This window comes from Cajanus cajan, chromosome 5 (assembly GCF_000230855.2).
Source record: "Cajanus cajan strain Asha chromosome 5, NIPB_CcT2T_4, whole genome shotgun sequence".
NCBI lineage: Eukaryota > Viridiplantae > Streptophyta > Magnoliopsida > Fabales > Fabaceae > Cajanus > Cajanus cajan.
This window is the reverse complement of record NC_138521.1, coordinates 71,353,642-71,372,217: the sequence shown is the minus strand read 5'-3', so window position 1 is coordinate 71,372,217 and position 18,576 is coordinate 71,353,642. Positions and strand designations below refer to the sequence as shown.

General features: G+C 27.8%; 2 protein-coding genes across 6 annotated transcripts; one reads left to right on the top strand and one right to left on the bottom strand.

The window, feature by feature from the left end:
• Positions 1–2,712: 2,712 nt before the first annotated feature.
• On the top strand, positions 2,713–5,725 carry LOC109809775 (E3 ubiquitin-protein ligase RHF1A). Of its 4 annotated transcripts, none has more exons than XM_020373172.3 (8): positions 2,713–3,030; positions 3,692–3,738; positions 3,862–3,924; positions 4,031–4,142; positions 4,300–4,622; positions 4,720–4,827; positions 4,922–5,237; positions 5,426–5,725. In XM_020373172.3, exons 1-7 carry the CDS (start codon positions 2,881–2,883, stop codon positions 5,235–5,237), a joined length of 1,119 nt encoding a protein of 372 aa, XP_020228761.1. In that variant the 5' UTR covers positions 2,713–2,880; the 3' UTR covers positions 5,426–5,725. The 4 variants fall into 4 exon arrangements, with proteins under 4 accessions (XP_020228761.1, XP_020228760.1, XP_082932020.1 ...); XM_020373171.3 differs by having other exon boundaries at positions 4,297–4,622; XM_083075894.1 differs by lacking the exon at positions 3,862–3,924.
• Positions 5,726–6,450: 725 nt separating this feature from the next.
• Positions 6,451–10,893, bottom strand: LOC109809777 (glucose and ribitol dehydrogenase). 2 transcript variants are annotated; one of them, XM_083075895.1, is made up of 5 exons: positions 10,709–10,893; positions 7,467–7,579; positions 7,203–7,427; positions 6,769–7,127; positions 6,451–6,692 (listed from the first exon to the last, which is right to left on the bottom strand). In XM_083075895.1, the coding sequence occupies exons 1-5, from the start codon at positions 10,829–10,831 to the stop codon at positions 6,670–6,672; spliced, it is 843 nt and encodes a 280-aa protein (XP_082932021.1). In that variant the 5' UTR covers positions 10,832–10,893; the 3' UTR covers positions 6,451–6,669. The 2 variants fall into 2 exon arrangements, with proteins under 2 accessions (XP_082932021.1, XP_020228762.2); XM_020373173.3 differs by having other exon boundaries at positions 7,203–7,579.
• Positions 10,894–18,576: the final 7,683 nt, after the last annotated feature.

Sequence of the window (18,576 nt, the reverse complement as noted above, 5' to 3'; positions counted from 1 at the left end):
TTTCTTTTATTTTTACCTATTTCTTTTTAACCAAACAATCTTATTTTTATCATATTTCTACTCTTATTTTTTCTTCCTATATTTCTCTCTACTTTATTTCTTACTTATTTCTCTCTTCACAACCAAACACAATATTAAAAATATTGTTATCATTACTCACTAAATTTTATTCTCTTTCTCTTGAGAAAAAATGACTCATGTTTATATTATTGTATTATTCAGAACTCAAACCTTATATTGTCCGAAATATCTACACTTTTGACTCTAATAATGTTTCTAGCCATAAGAAAGGAACAACTAAAATTTAATATCCCCAATTTAAAATTGAGCACAAAATTGTTGTAATTAAATAATAAAATATAATATAAAGTAACTTTAATAAGTAAAATAAATTATGCTAGAAATGTCACTTGGAAGTAGTATTCACCACCTCATCCTAAAAGAAACAACGTTAATAAATAAATGATGGGGAGTAAAATGAAAAAAAAAACTATGTATTGAGAGAAAAATATTGTGAACTAGAAGAACTAAAACAAAAACTAAATGGAATTATAAAAATTAGAAAAATATAATAAATAAAATTATAGAGATAAAAAATATTTAAATAAAAAAAATTTACATTAAAAATATCACTTCAAAGTAATTTTTGACATATTATCACAATATAAATGACTTTAATAAAATAATAATAATAAAAACTAAAAAGTAAACTATATATAAAAATTAATTATAAATATTTTAAATTATAAAAATTAAAAGAGAAAATAAATCAAATTACATGAATAAAAAAGTATTTAAACTTAATAATATTAATAAGTTAATCGTTGATGAAAGAAATTTCGACGAGCTAAACTCATTTTAACTTGAACGGCAGGATATAGAAGGCTTTGGTTCAATCTTGGACGGTGGTCATGACTTTGACTTTGACCTTCAACGATGGGTTGCTTGGACAAATCAGGTTTATTCCCTTTATTTTAGTTATTTTAAAACGAAAAAATAAGTGTAGTACAAAAAAAAAAAAAACGTTATAATTAATTTTAAATAACTAAAATTTGGGACGAAATTTAACTCGCATTATTTATAAATATTTTTTCACTTTTAAAATAAATAAAAAAACCTTTTACATTAATCCATAGATTGAATTATTGTTTTTTTAATCTATAGGTTGATTTGGTCAAGCCAAACAAAAAAACACATTTCTCTGAGCCTATGCTCGTTGGTGTACTATTATTTGAGTCAATCATATTTATGGTGATCACGTTACAAGTGCTTGCTGAAATCAATACTTTCCTAACTTAGCCCAACATGCGGGGAATATTTATTAAGTAAAGATCAAATTCCCATAAATCATGTCACACAATTTATGTAAATTATTTTAGCATAGATTTTAGTCACATTTGTTACGCCGAGGATAGTTTGCTTTTTTGGCGATGAGCTACAAAGTTAACCTACTTTTTTTTTTCTTAGTGAAAATTCGGGACAATTTAGTCGTCATCCTCAATAACTCAATATATGTTGTTTTAAAAATAATTTTTCTTTATCATAAATTATTGATTAAATTATATATTTATCTCTTTATTTGTTTTTAAGATTTAATTATTTTTACTATTTTTAAATAATTTTATTTAGTTCTCTAATTTTTTTTAAAATATTTAATGTTGCTCTTTTGTTCAAATTAACAATAATGATATTAATAAAATTTGATAGAAGAATAATATTGATCATGGTTTAAAATTTAAATGATGAAATTAAATAATTTAAAATGTTTAATTTAATTTCACTATTTTTAGAATATTCAATTTAGTCCTTTAATTTAAAAAATTTTAATATTTAACTTTCATCTAATTTTATTAATGTCGTTAATATTAATTTGGATAAAAGAGCGACAATATTTTTTAAAAATAAAAAATAAATTGAACCTTTTAAATAATAAAATTAAATTAAATCCTACTAAAAATATAATTTTACTTAATTTATTTGACACAATTTTATGGTAACTAATATTTTAGGATGTATATTTCACATGCTAAATATTTATTATATATAATTAAAATTATAATAAATTATATATATAAATAAATATTATATTTAAATATATAAATTATCTTTAAATATTATATATATATAAATTATATTTTAAATTTTAGATAAATATTATATATTATAGTAGAAAATTATTTTAAATATTAATATTTTTTTAAATATTAAAATTTAATTCATGATAAATAAAAAATTATTTAGGAAATTTTTTTATAAAAATTATAAAAACATTTTATGAAAAAATATAATTAGTCGCATTTAATATATATAAATCATTTTTAAAATACTAATCTCAAGTTTAAAGAAAGATTAAATTATATTTTTTATCATTTATTTTATTTTTAAGATTTAATATGATCATTTATCTTTTAAAATATTTATTTTTATCTTTTATCTTTTAAATTTAAGTTGTTTTAGTCCTTCTCAAAAACAATAATTCTACGTTATTTTGTAACATATATTTCTTACTTTGAGTGAATGAAGCTCATAAATTATATTATCTATTTAGCCCGTCATAGTGTTTTTTTCCTAAGTAAATTATGTTATCTAATTTTTAAAACTAATTATATGAATAACAATCTTTTGAAAAATAATTGTATCACTGTGGCGTGAATGATAAAATAGAATAAGACAGAAAGCAATTATTATAAAGGTGGATCGATTGGATTCCATCGAAATCAAATCAAATCAAAGCGTCTGAATGGGAACTTTCCTACGTTTGCCTTTCTCTTCTTTTCACAATTCTTGTCTTTGACATTTTTACACACTCACTCACAAGCACAAGCCCTCTACTTTTCCACACTTGTTTTCTTTGTTTTCTCTTATTCTCCGTAGCCAACCATGGAAAATTTCATCTCCTCCTCATCTTCTCCCTTACCTCTAACTATGTCACACATTTCAACTCCGTCATCTTCCGCGGCTTTCGACGACGCTTCCGAGGATGCCTGCAGCATATGTCTTGAGCCCTTCGGCACCGATGACCCCGCCACCGTATGATCCACCGTCACACTCTTTTCCTTACCCATTACCTTAACTGATTCTATTTTTAGTTTCTGCATCTGGGTTTAACCAAAAGTTACAAACTTGAACGAGTGATTCCTTTATCTGGGCTTATTGTTTTTTTTTCTTCCTCTAATGAAACTTGTCTGTGATGAAGTTAGGGTTGCTTCGTGTGCTTTCTTTATTGGATTTTAAACATGATCTGGTACTAGGTTTGTGTGTCTAATATTTACTTAACATTTTATATTAGTGGGTCCTTTTTCTTTAATAAAATGTATGCCTTTTATTTTTTTTACTCTTGTGTGATATAATGTGTGTTTTTGCAGTCTGCCAGTCTGTTTCTTTTTCTGTCATTCTTGCATCAATTAATTTAACATTTTGATCTAGTTGGGTGTTTCAGGACTAACATTGTGGTTGAAACCTAGTGTTTAATCTTTCTAATTCAAGAAGATGCCTATATTGTCATGTGCTATGGGTCTGTCTAAGTCCAATCGCGGCACAGTGCTTGATGTGGATGAGTTGCTAGTTGCAAGCTGTAGAATGTCCAAAGTTTTTTTTTTTTTTTTTTTTGCAGTCTCTAGATGTCAAGTATTACCTTCTGAATATAAACATTGAAAAGAGATTCATTGACGTATTTCTTTTTCAACTCCAGATTACCAGTTGCAAACATGAATATCATCTGCATTGTATTCTTGAATGGTAAGCCTAATTGCTCTATAGATAGTTAATGTCTGATCTTTTAGCCTTTTCTTTTTGAAGACATGAAGTGGTGAAAAGTGGTGTGAATTGTTTGCTTTTGACTAAAATTCTTTCCCCCTTAAGGTCACAGAGAAGCAAAGAATGCCCTATATGTTGGCAGTTACTTATCTTGAAAGACCCTGCCAGGTATTTATTGTGTTAGAAAACTTCTCCATCCTTTTTCTCTCTTCATGTCTTTTGATAGACTGCCTTATAGTTTTAACTTTTAATCAATCACCCATCTTTTCTGTAGCCAAGAGCTTCTAACTGCAGTTGAGGCTGAAAAATGCTTAAGTTCAAGGACTGTGCATTCACACGCATTCGACAATTCTCGTAGCCCCCTTGAACGGCTTAACAATGACCATGTGAGTGACATACCTAAGAATTGAAAGTGTTATTCTGTTTTGTTTTATTACTATTTTTTATTTATAGGTATAGGTTATGTTGATATGAGTCTTATTTCATTGATTTGACGAAAATATATGATCATTCTTTGATGGGAGGCAAATTGTTCTGTAGCAGGATGATTCTTGTTCAGATGACTCTGATTTTGATGAACAACTTATGCAGCACATAGTTGCTGCTGCAAGTAGAGCTCGTTATATCTGCAGAAGGGAAAGGCAGAGATCCCCTGGAGCAGGTCCTTCCGAGGTTCTAGTTTTTAACACTTCTATGCATGCCTCAGGGATGCAACCAACACTTACAACTTCACCTTCTGGGGGTACTTCACCAACTTTTGGTGTACCATCTGCTGCTCACAATCAACCTCCAACATCTGCTTTTTCCTCTGTCGGAATGGTTGCAACAGATACTTCTTCTGAGAGTGATATGCCTTCCAAACCCAGGTATGAGGCAGTGCAGTCAATTGTTTAGCATGAATCTTTTTCATTCAGTATTCTATTTACTTATTGATTTCTCATTGTGTTCCTTGGTCATCTTCAGAGTTGTCTATAGCCAGCCATCACCTGAGAGTGCTAGGAAACTAAACACTTCTGAGATGTTCTCCTTCCCTGAGTCCATCAAATCCAAACTTTCTGCTGCTTCAGCCAGGTAAACGTGTTTGTGCGTGGATTCTTGCATGCTATTGTTATAAGTTTAGAATCCCGATGGTGCTGATATATGTGTATTTGAAATGTTGCAACAGATGTAAGGAATCAATTTCAAAAAATACTCGTGGTCTTAAAGAGAAGTTAATTGCACGTAATGCCTCAGTGAAAGAGCTGAGTAAAGGTGTTCAGCGTGAGATGAATGCAGGCATTGCTGGTGTTGCACGAATGATTGAACGCCTTGATCTTAAACGGCCCTCATCTCCTCTCATCCCTGTAAAAGGGAAGTCTGTCCAAGAGAATAATAATAATGTTATTGAGCAGTTAAATAGTGAAGAGAGTGGAGCTTTAGTTGGCGATGTTACCTCAAATGCCTCCTCACTTGTTGGAGTGGAAATTCCTCCATCTGTTTAGGTCTACTATGCATTTAATCCTTACTAGTATCGTACTTTGAAAATTAATTGATTACATACCATATTTTTGGGACGGTCCACGGTCCATAATCATGTACATAACATAAACAGTAAAAGAAAGATTAAATTTGATAAATTTTGGCTTAAAAAGTGGCTAATCTTTTTCCATCTGTTGCTTTCTTCATTCAGAGTGGACATGGTGCTGTGAGGACTTAGCTCGAATGGTGAATCCGGGAAAGAGGCCTGCAATGCAAGAGACGACTTGATAACCAATGTGCCAGTTGGTATGCGTCCTGCATTTGGTCAATAAGTTGTAGGAATTCTAATTATTATATTAGTTTGCTTTGAGATAGTCTATCTATTGGATATATTTTAGACTGCATTTGTTCTTTTCATGTTTGTCGTTTTTTTAATTCCCTCTTCATATTCTAATACATGAATCCATTTTAATAATATATAATATAGATGTTCTTTGTTTTACGGCTCTAATTTGATTTCAGACGGCCCGTTTGATGTGAAATTTAAAATCATCTTTCAATAGAATTATTTTTAAAAAGCAAAGAGTAAGAATGGGTATACAAATGAGTCTCAACTTTTATTAGAAGAATTGATTTTAGACATTCATCTAAAGACTGAACACCGACGAGTTAAATAACTCAAGTTAGAAATGCCGGTTCCACTCAAATTTGAATTTTATATGAACTTGTTTTTCAAAGTCGAACTTAACTTGGTTTAACACTTTTGCATGGAAGATAATAATATATTTTAAATTTTATGCATTTTACCTTGGGAGATTTTATTTGTCGCGAATATGGCTTGTGCGGATGACAAAGAAGCAAAGAAGCATAAATAACTTGGTTTATTAAAGACATATGCTTCAAATACAATATATTTTAATGTAAAATACTCAGAAGCATAAATAACTCGGTTTATTAAAGACATATGCTGCAAACACAATATATTTTAACGTAAAATACACAGAAGCAAGCAAAGAAGCATAAATAACTTGGTTTATTAAAGACATATGCTTCAAATACAATATATTTTAATGTAAAATACTCAGAAGCATAAATAACTCGGTTTATTAAAGACATATGCTGCAAACACAATATATTTTAACGTAAAATACACAGAAGCAAGCAAAGAAGCATAAATAACTTGGTTTATTAAAGACATATGCTTCAAATACAATATATTTTAATGTAAAATACTCAGAAGCATAAATAACTCGGTTTATTAAAGACATATGCTGCAAACACAATATATTTTAACGTAAAATACACAGAAACACAGAAGCATAAATAATTCGGTTTATTAAAGGCATATGCTGCAAACATAAATAACTCGGTTTATTAAAGGCATATGCTGCAACACTGCTTATTCAGTGGGGTGTAAGCAAGTAAACTTTCAACACTGTAAAAGAACCCAATATATTAAGCATTGACGATCATCCCACCTGCAAAGAACCCAATATATGGGTAAGCAAACTTTCAACACTGTAAAAGGCAAAGTAAAGGAGCGCACACACACACCATTCGGATGGAGAACTTGGCCAGTATAGTAGGAAGAGTCCTGAGAGGTTGCCAAGAACAAATAACATGGTGCAATCTCACATGGCTGAGCTGCACGCTCCATTGGCAACTCAAACCCCAAGTTCTGAATCATCTCAGAAGGCTTGGAAGCAGGTTGTATTGGCGTCCAAACTGGACCCGGTGCCACACCATTCACCCTAATTCCCCTACTTACCAGCTGCTGAGCAAGTCCTCTAGTGAAGGCAACAATAGCTCCCTTTGTAGCAGTGTAGTCCAACGCTTCTGGATTTCCATTGTAGGCATTAACTGAAGTAGAGTTGATGATGCAGCTCCCTTCTTTCATGTGCTTCAGAGCATGCCTACACATTCCACACTCGTTTCAATCAAGATACATATATATGAAAAATGAAAATCTATATTGGATTTTTCTATACTTGACCAAAAAGAACTGTGAAAAGATATTGGTCGCAAAAACTCTTTCAAGCTGCTGTTGTGTGATTTCCTCTACAGAGTTTGTCAAATGCTGCTCAGCTGCATTGTTCACTAGAACATCAAGGTGACCATATTCGTTCACAACTAGGTCAATGACCTGTTTGCAGTTCTCATCAAAGCCAATTTCCGCTGCTATAGCCAATGGATTGTCTGCGTCACTTGTCTTGGCTTCTAGCAGCATCTTCAAAGTATCATCCTTATCCTTGTCCTCATGGCCTTTTACGTATGTAAAGGCCACGGTTGCACCCTCTTTTGCAAAACACAGGCAAACTGCTCTACCAATTCCTGAGTCACCTCCTGTCACCAACGCCACTTTTCCCTGTAGAAAGTGTTGGAGCAATGCACACATATGCACACTTATGAAAACTGTATGTTTATTCTCTGAATCATGCACTTGAATTTATAGTACATCAAACAAAATTAATTGACTCAACAAAATTGAATTTGAATTAATATCACAACAGAAAGTCGGCTGATGCACCATAATAAATTAAAAAAAATAAAAATTACAAAAATAAATTAATAAAAAAACTATTTATCAAAATAAATAATTTTTGTCACGTTGGATTTGGAGGAACAGGAAAGCGTCAGTGAATGTGATGATTTCTTAACAACAAAAAAGAAAAGCTACACGTGAAGATGTGAAGAGAGAAAAGCTACGGAAAACGTCAATACTGTAGACGTTTTGTGTAAAAAAATAAAAATGAATTAAATACAAAACGTTATTTGGATTGACCTTTTGTGTCTTTTACGTTTTATACCTATTACTATAAATAAATAAAAAAAATTTAAAAAAAAAAACGACAAAAATGGCTAAAAATTAATTTATTTATAATTATACATTCAAAATCAATTTTAATAACAAATTTTTAAATAACGTTTAATATTAATATCTAAACAAAAACAATTTTACAAATTTACGATAACTCTAAATTAAGTATATTAATGCATACTCACCCATTTCATGCCTGTGTAGAGCCTAACGTAATGTTGGAAATATTGATTTGAAAACGTCTTTGTCTTTGACGATTTTATATACATTTTTATTTTTTTTTTAAATTTATTATGGTTCTTATATAAGAGCATCTTTTTAAATCTATCAAATTAATTTATATTTTTATATCAATAAATATTAGGTTTTAACTTATAAATAAATTTGGAATGAAGTTAAACTAGCACAATTAATTTGTTGCAGATTATAAAAATTCAGTTGAAAATTTAAATTAATTAAGATAGATTCCAGTGATTTATTTTTGCGTTAAAAATGCAGACTATGTAATTTTGTGTCCCAATTATTTGCAAGATATAGATGGAGTATTTATTTTTTAAAATTTAATTATTTGCAAGATATAGATATATCTTGCAAATAATTGGGACAAAAAATTACATAATCTGCATTTTTAACGCAAAAATAAATCACTGGAATCTATCTTAATTAATTTAAATTTTCAACTGAATTTTTATAATCTGCAACAAATTAATTGTACTAGTTTAATTTCATTCCAAATTTATTTATAAGTTAAAACCTAATATTTATTGATATAAAAATATAAATTAATTTGATAGATTTAGAAAGATGCCATTATATAAGAACTATAATAAATTTAAAAAAAATAAAAATGTATATAAAATCGTCAAAGGCAAAGACGTTTTTAAATCAATATTTCCAACATCACGTTAGGCTCTACACAGGCATGAAATGGGTGAGTATGCATTAATATACTTAATTTAGAGTTATCGTAAATTTGTAAAATTGTTTTTTGTTTAGATATTAATATTAAACGTTATTTAAAAATTTATTATTAAAATTAATTTTGAATGTATAATTATAAATAAATTATTTTTTAGCCATTTTTGTCGTTTTTTTTAAGGTCAATCCAAATAACGTTTTTTATTTAATTCATTTTTTTACACAAAACGTCTACAGTATTGACGTTTTCCGTAACTTTTGATTCATTTTTTTACACAAAACATCTACAGTATTGACGTTTTCCGTAGCTTTTCTCTCTCCACATCTTCACGTGCAGCTTTTCTTCTGTGACGCTTTCTTGTTTCTCTAAATCCAACGTGGCAAAAATTATTTATTTTGATAAATAGTTTTTTTATTAATTTATTTTTATAATTTTAATTTATTATGGTGCATCAGCCCAGAAAGTCACATCACTAAACCAAACATGCATCTAAATTCTTAAAGTAAGAAGACTTGCACTACACTAACACCATTTATAAAGTTAAAAAAATGTCTACATTTTTTTAGAACAGTGCTATCGATAAAAAGTATCCACCAAACATGTATCAAATTTTGGTGCATGGACAATTTGGTGGTGGAATCTCCTTTTCCAAATTTTTTTTATCTACAAAACTTAAATTTAAAATTCAATAGTTTTTAAGAAGATTAAATTTTAAATATTTGTTTAAGAAAAATAAATTCAGTCCTAATCAGACTGACAACTTTAATTTCAAATATTTGTTTAAGAAGATTAAATTCAGTCCTAGTCAGACTGACAATTTAACTTCAAATATTTGTTTAAAATCGAATTCAGTAATATTTAGACTTATAACTTTTATTACTTTCGATAGAATTTTTTAGAGTTGTCAAAATGGGCTTGGCCCGGCGAGCCAACCTGGCTCACCACGGGTTCGAGCCGGGTTGGGTTAAAAAAAATTTGAAAATTTTAATACGGGTCAAATTTGAACCCGGCTCACCACCAACCCGGCTCACCCGGGTTGAACCCGTGGTGAGCCGGGCTGGCCCACCAACCCGTGATTATTATTTTTTTTTTGAAAAAATACAATAATTATTGGGTCATTGTGCAGTCCAACATGAGACAATAATAATTTAATGTTAGGTTGTGATATGTAATTTTTGTGATTTGGATTGTATTTGAAGTTTAAGATAATTTTGGATTATATTTATCTATTTGAGATTATTTAGATTTGATTTGATTGTATTTAAAATTATCATTTAATGTTTGGGATGAATAATTCATTTAAGGATGTCTTAATTAAGAATCTCAGATTTTTAAAATAAGTTTAAATTTTTGGTCTTTAGTTGTATATTAAGAAAAAAATATGAAAAAAATTATTTTTTTAAGGTGAGCCAACCCGTTTAACCCACCAACCCGTGGTGGGCCGGGCCGGGCTCGATTTTTTTGAGCTCACTGATAAGTGAGCCGGGTTGGGTTGACCCACCAAATGGCCAACCCGTGGTGGGCCGGGCCGGGCTGGGTAGCCCGTTTTGACAGCTCTAAAATTTTTGTTCTCAATTTTTTTTTCTATATACAAAAATTCAAATTCAAATATTTGTTTAAGAAAAGAAGATAAAATCTGTTTCTACTCATACTAACAATTTTAATTGAAGACCCGGCCAACAAATGTTAGTAAGTGTTTACATTGTTGTATTAAAGATAAGAGAAGAAAAAAATTTGTTTGGAAATGGTGCCTATACCTGGAGTTTATTGGCGGGCTTGTGTTCAGGATGTATGGCTTGTGGGAGTGGATCCATTACGTGTTCTTTTCCTGGCTGAGTTTGCTGGCTCTGAGGTGGAAACTTGGACTCCTTGCTTGCCATTTTTGCTGAATCAGAAACAGAATGATTGTGAAGGAAACTTTCGATGGAGTGATAGAAGCTGTGGATGGTACGAGGATATATATAGAGAAGTTTTGAGTTAGAATTACGTGTTGTTATGATGAGGGGTGTCTATTTTGCAAGGGATGAGTAATGTCACCGAAGAAGGAATGGCTGCCATGTCAAATGTCATGGCATGCCACGTAAAAGTGGGTCTGCCAACGTTGTTATATGTGGGTGACAGGCCAAACTCAAAGGCTCTTGGACCAAGCGGTGGAGTTCACAAGCATGTGTGAGTGATGGAGATCACCACCAAAGATAAGTGATTGTACACGTAAGTTATATGCTAAATTTTTCGTATATAATTCTACAAAATCTCGGATGTTATTCGTTTTAGTACTACACCAAATGATACAATCATAAAGATATAATACATTATACTTTATTGGATTTGACTTGTAGATGAATACACAGGCATATATGTTATGCTTGTTTGGCTAATATAGTGATGAGATTCTTTAATATCATGCTAAGAATAAATGGGATTTTTAGACAAAGATGTCATTTGTTTAGTGAGAAAAATAATGAGTTACATGTAATTCTATTTCTAAGTGTATCATTATATTCATATACATGATTTTTCATGCATTCTAGAAGCAGAAATGGTCAAAGTTAGAAGGTTGCAATTTTAGAAGGAGAAATGATCAAAGTCTAAGTTAAAAAGTTGCTACAATGAAAGTAATGACTCAAGCAACTTCTAAACAATTGTGGTTGACCTTCTAACGACTAAGAGGGGTGTATTGGATTAGGATTTTGAAGGACTTTTTTAGTTAAAAAAAATCCTGCGGATTTTAAAAGACTTTGCAGGATTCCATAAGACTTAAAATCAAGATTTTAATGGATTCTACAAGACTTTTAAATCAGGATTTTAATGGATTATGTGGGATTTTGTGGAGTTTTGACATTTGATAAGATTTTAAAAAAAATGCATACATTCAAATTTAAAAAGAGTCAAAGACAAAAATTAAAAAAAAATAATAATGTCTAGATAAATAATAATGATAATTCTCCATAATATCCTATCATCTTTTTATAGCATCCACTATCAATTATAACAATTCATCGGAATCCTCCTTGGTCCAAGCTTCATAGTTTTCTTTCTCTTTTCCTTTTTCCTTATTATTTCCTAGTGAATCTCCCATTTGAATTACTAACACAATATATGTTGAAAACTAGTTATATAAATAATTATGGATAAGAGACAAAATCAATAAAATTATATTATTATTTTTAGAAGCACACCAATCATACAAGATCAAATATATCTTGGCTATCCAAATGGATCAAATACCTTAGTCATTATAAAAAAAATATGTAAAAACGGAAATATAGAAACATAAGATAATTTTTATATAAAAAAGAAATTAGTATATTCGATACTGAGAAAATATTTAGATATATAATTTTTTTTATATAAACGGAAGTATTTAGATATAAAGAATATATATATATATATATATATATATATATATATATTATTTTAGTTATATATTGTATAATAATTTTTAACGATATTTATAAATGTAAATTATTCTAACAAATATTTTAAATTTTTTTTTTTTTTAAATAAGCTAATGAAGGCATAAATCCTAAACCCTAAAAAATTAGATACTGCAATGTCTTATGTTAATTTTCTTTTTTTAAAATATAAAAAAATCTTAATTTCACAATATAAAAATAAAAAAGAAAAATTCATAGTAAAAAAATAAAATAATTATTGAGTCATAAAAGGATGATGGATAAGAGTAACAAATTCAAGGGAAGGAGAGAGTTCGCAGTTTTTATGTTGAGAGGGTTCTTCCCCCAACTAAGATCCATTTTCATCTCATTCTACTCACAAAAATCCTAACAAATTCATCTTATATATATATATATATATATATATATATATATATATATATATATATATACACACACATATATATTATAGAGATTATGATATCAATTTCATCTTTCACCTTTTTCTTTTCTTGACGTGTGTTATAAAAAAAATTACTACTTAAAATTTGAAATTTCAAGCATTTTTTTGTGTTATATAAAGGAACAAATTCAACTACATAGAATAAATAAAGCAAGTTAATTAAAGAGAACGAACAGAAAAATAGAGCAAGTCAATGACACTATCATTTACATATCAGAGTTTCACAAAATAGGAGAATGGGACGAGAACAGTATTACAATATTATACATGAGCAATGAACAATAATGTAGTATTATTAGTAGAGAAAAAATGGAGAAAACAGAAGCATAGAAAAAAAAAATGAAAAACTTACTTGAAAATTCTTGAAACACTTGAAAAATCACTTCAAACAATCCTTCAAAATCCGATGGGTTTGGATGGGATTGTTTTATGAATCTGGTATTTATAGATAACACTAGAAAGTCCTTCAAAATCCCACTCACATAACAATCCTTTAAAATCCTTATATTTTTGAATACCAATGGATTGTTTTTAAGTTGTAAAAAATCTCAAATGAATACAAGTGGATTTTAATAGACTCTTTAAAAAATCTTGAAAATCCAGATTGAATACCACTGGATTGTTTTTAAGTGACATAAAATCCTGATTGAATACCAAGAGACTTTTTTACTCAAAAAAAGTCTTTTAAAATCCTACGAAATCCTAAACCAATACACCCCCTAAAAGTCTATAACCAACTAGTTTGAAGATCGGACCACTATAAATAAACTACTTAAAGCAAAATTTCAATAAGAGAAGGAAATGTAATACACTCATGCAAAAAATTTGTAAAATTGTTAAAGCAATAAAGTATTTTTTAATGAATGTACCTTTCTCATTAATCACTTCGATTGTGATCCTAATCATATGTAATATCTTAAATAGTCTTTATTAACTTTATTTTATACTAGTAGAAAAAGATATACTCCACAACTCTATATATTTGTTTTTCATGATGATTGTAAATAAATAAATATATAAATTTAGGACTAAAAATGTTTAATTAAAAATAAAAATTAATAAAATAGTAATTAAATCATATCCCTCTTATAATAAGTATAAATATTATGCATTCACTCTTTAAGTGATAAGATAACATAATCAAATTTAAATAATAAGATAAAATAATCAAGTCAAGAGTATTGTATCTTTGAAGTTGAACATACTTTTTTAAAGGATAATCATTTGAAAATTAGTTCAATTGGACTGATACCAGGCTAATTGGGTGAGTTAATGTTAGTTAAACAACTGGTGAGTTGTGTCATCGAGCCTGCTTCAAAAAGGATACTATTGTTGAAAAGCCTATGAAGCTCATGGGAAAGCATACCCATGGAATATGAGTTGATTATAGTGAGAAAGACTTCCTAAGGTAGGGACTATTTGTAGCCCAAGTGATTTATTGTTGAACCAAAACAAAAATACCTTATTCTGCATATCACTTTACTCTTTTATATTTGGGGTAGAAAAATGATCAAACTACCCAACCTACAATAAAAAAGAAATTTAAAGTGGGTTAGGAGATTCAACTCACTAAATTGCTTAATTTGTCCAACCTAACTTTTTTTTTTTTGAACTTGTATTGTGAGAGAGACTCACTTTGTTGTTAGGTTAAAGCTTCACCAATCTTTTTAACTTATATTGAGATTAATTTGAATTATAGAATGAATTACAAAAGAATTTATAATTTTAAAAATTAGTTTTTCATTTACTTTTTTGAAATATGTTTTAGTGATAACTCACTAACAAACAATATGGATTATCTTTCCTAAATCACTTTCAATTGTGGGCTATCTCTCTCTATTTAAATTGAGTTGAAAAATAGAATGAAGCGTTTTGACTCACTTTTCATTTTTATTTAAAGCATATTCTTTTATTGAAAAATGTTTGAAGTATAATATTTTTTTTAACGCATGAACAACCATTGTATCAATAAACAATTATATTTGAGGAATTTTATTAAAATTTGATTTGACGTTAATCTTTTGAAGTATCATTAAAATTTCCTGCTTTTGAGAAACTTACCTCTCATAACTTCTAGAAGCATATCTTTCAATTACTGACTATTAATATTTTGCAATGAACTTTTGTATACAATAATATTGTTCATTGATATCATAATCCTTTGATTATACATCATTTCCTTGCTTTTAATGTTTTTTTGATAGCCAAAAAGGTAAAAAAGTATTTTGAGCAAAGTAGAGAATATAAACTTGTGCATGGTAATCCAAAGATTATCAAAGGTCATAATTCAACCGTTTCGTGAGTTTCTCATTTACTTCAACTATAATGCTCAATTTAGTGAGTGTTTTAGTAGAATAACAATGAGATAGAAATTCTCTTAATGATGATAATTATAAGCATCAGATGCCATATGATAGGTGAGGTTGGATCGTAATTTTTAAGATTGTAAGAGTTTTTTTTCTCATTCAATTATTTATCTGAATTGAATTAGCTGGAGTTAATATCACCATGGTTCAACTCAGCGCAGTTAACATGGCTGAAGTTGATTTGAATTAATTTGAACTCTAAAATTAAATACGATGTATTTTTATGACGGAATAACTGTTGAATCTGATTTAATATATAATATTATCTTAAAAAAATATAAGTTTTGTAGAATTATTATGTATTAATAAAAAAAATTATTTAGTTATTAATATTTTTATAATATGATATTATATTTATAATAAAATTATTTGTTTTAAAATATATATTATATAATATACTTTAATTTAAATTTTATACTTATTTTAATTTATAATTTAACTATACATAATGTTGAAAGTAACATAATATATTAAATTTGTGTTTTAAAAATGGTCTGATCAAAAAATCAGGTCAAATTTAAACAAAGATACACCTAACCCATGTTCATCCATATTCATTAATACAAAAATTTATAATATAAAAGTTAGTTTGTTTGTCTCATATCAAGTAGTATCATAAGTTATTTTACACAAATAAACAAAAAAAGTATTATTTTCATTCTTATAGAGATTAAGAAAAGTAATTAATTTATTTGATAATAATAAATTTGTTTATATATATATATATATATATATATATATATATATATATATATATATATATATATATATTCTAAAACTACCTTTGTACTACTCTTTCCTAATTAATTGTCACATATCCTCTAACTCATTGGAGTCCATGTCTAATACTATTTACCTTTTTTAATTAATAATCATCTTTCTCACAACTAATTAGAGCACAATTTCTTTTAAGATATATAATTAATGCATTTTATCAAATCAAGAAAACTGACTCTAATTAGGAGTATTTTTATCTAAAAATAATTTATATAAGATAACATGAATTGAGTCTTATATAAAAAAATCAAAAATTTATTCTAAATTGTGTCTTATATTAAAGCAATGCAACACAAAATCACTTTTTAAAAAGTATTATGAGGTATAAATGAAAAAAAAAAGAATGATTACTAATTAATATTATATTAAAAAACTAACATTATGACAATTTTTTTAACTTATTTTTTCATCAAATAGAACACAGTATTATCTTATTGGTATATCCAAAAAAAAAAAGCATTTGATTTATTTTCAATTAAAAATAATATTATCACAATCAGTCATTGGTTTTGGTAAAACTAGACTCGATCTTCATGAGCAAAATTTTAGATCTGAATGTTGTAAATAGAAGTGTGTAGTTGGAGAAAAAAAATAATTTACTAATAATATTTATAAAGAGGGATTCCATTAAAGATGATGGATTAAACTTTTTGAGGATATTTTTTTTATTCATCATAATTGAAGTTAATATTAGAAAATTTACAACAACTCACTTAATTGGTGAAGATTAATTATTGACATAACTAGTAAATATTTTATACCAATAACACGTTCACTCAAAAAATAATAATTTATATTTAATAATTTATTATGTATATATATACTTTATTATTATAACAAATGTTTAATTGATAAATAAAAAGAATAATAAGAAAAATATTGTTTGAAAATTAAAATTAGAAAAATTCCAAGTTTAAATAGATTAGAGAAAAAGATAACATAATGAAGGTCAACAAGACGGCAAATCTTAACATGAAGAGTGGCCAGTGGGGCATGAATAGAATAATTGATTCATCACTAAAGGCAATTTGCACATCCTAAAGCTTACGTATTCAATCATTTACACCACTTTCCCAACCACGGTGATACTCTGATAGATCAATCAATGATATCTATACAAAGTTATCTGGTGAGTGATAAGAAAGAGAGTAACATAGTTTAATTATATAATTTAAATAATTAAAACTAAATTAAATTAAATAAATTTGATAATGTATAATTATAGAAATATTACAAGTGTCTGTCCCTAAAATGAGATGCAGTGGAGTGGAGAAAAAGGAGAAATGAAGAAAAGAAGAAAAACGAAATACAGAAAGGGATAGATATGATATGAAATGTAGGTAGAGATAAAAAAATAAAAAATAAAAGGATGAAAATGAAATGTGAGAGAATGATGTGTATAGTTAATTAATAAGATTGTTTATTTTTTATTTTTTTCACTTTTCATGTTCTTACGAGATAATCAAAATTAAAAGGCTAAAAGGTGAGAAGAATTACTCTTAATTATATAACTATATATAGAAAATAAATATTATCTTAACTGTCCATTTAACTATTTGAATTATAGTACATTGAGTTTTCATTCTCACATCCTTATATTTTCGTTTTGAGATATAAATAGACAGAGAAGGTTAGGCTAAGAGTAATTCGGTTAGTATTGTTAGATTAAAAGAAAATAAAAAATAAAGATGAAAATTGATTAATTGAAAATTATTTTTAAGAGTATATGAGAACATAAGCTATGTATTGATAGTGTAAGTAATTTCATATTATTATTCAATCCTAAACTATAATGTATGATAATTATAATATATGATAAATTTGTTAATTTTTACAATAGATAATTAAAGAAATATTTGTTATTGTGCATGATGATTAAATACTAATATAATATTTTCTTATATTTATACATAGAGAGGGTTTGCCAGGAATTCAACAGTTTTCTTTTTTTAGTATGAGATACACAAGTATGAATTAGGGTTGATGTTCTTTTATTTTCAATGGAAGGTAGACTTGTATATATAAAAGGCTTGCATACTTTTTTTTAAGGGACGCCAAACGGCCAAAGTTATAAGTTAGAATTCATGGAGCAGAGAAGATAAATGAGAGAAAAATAAAACAAGTGGAAAATTAATATATTGAGAATATGAATATGTTGACAATATGATTGTAATAGTCTTTATACAAATCAACTACTAATTAGAAATTACATCTATAATAATAAGCCTTCCAAGCGTATTCTAATTTGTAATAAGCTTGTAAGGCTAATTCTAATTTTTTAATTACTCGAAAGGGGAGCAATCGGCAATTCCAACTCGTTTTTTGTACACGTGGAAGTGATATTTACAAAATAATGGATCATAAATTATTATTCTGGGTTAAAAAAACCAGTTATACAAGTTATTAGCCATATATTCAAGAATCAAACTTTCAATACAAAACCAAAAAGTTGAACAGCATTAAGAAGAATGACCCACCAAGAATCGTGCATCTTCACTGTACTCGCTCATAGTCTCTATTATGTCACATCAAAAGTTTCTGTTTTTAATAACCTAAACATGATAAGTAGAAAAAAAGGCAATTTAATATAAAATGCTTTGATGCTTATCAAACTATGCCAAATT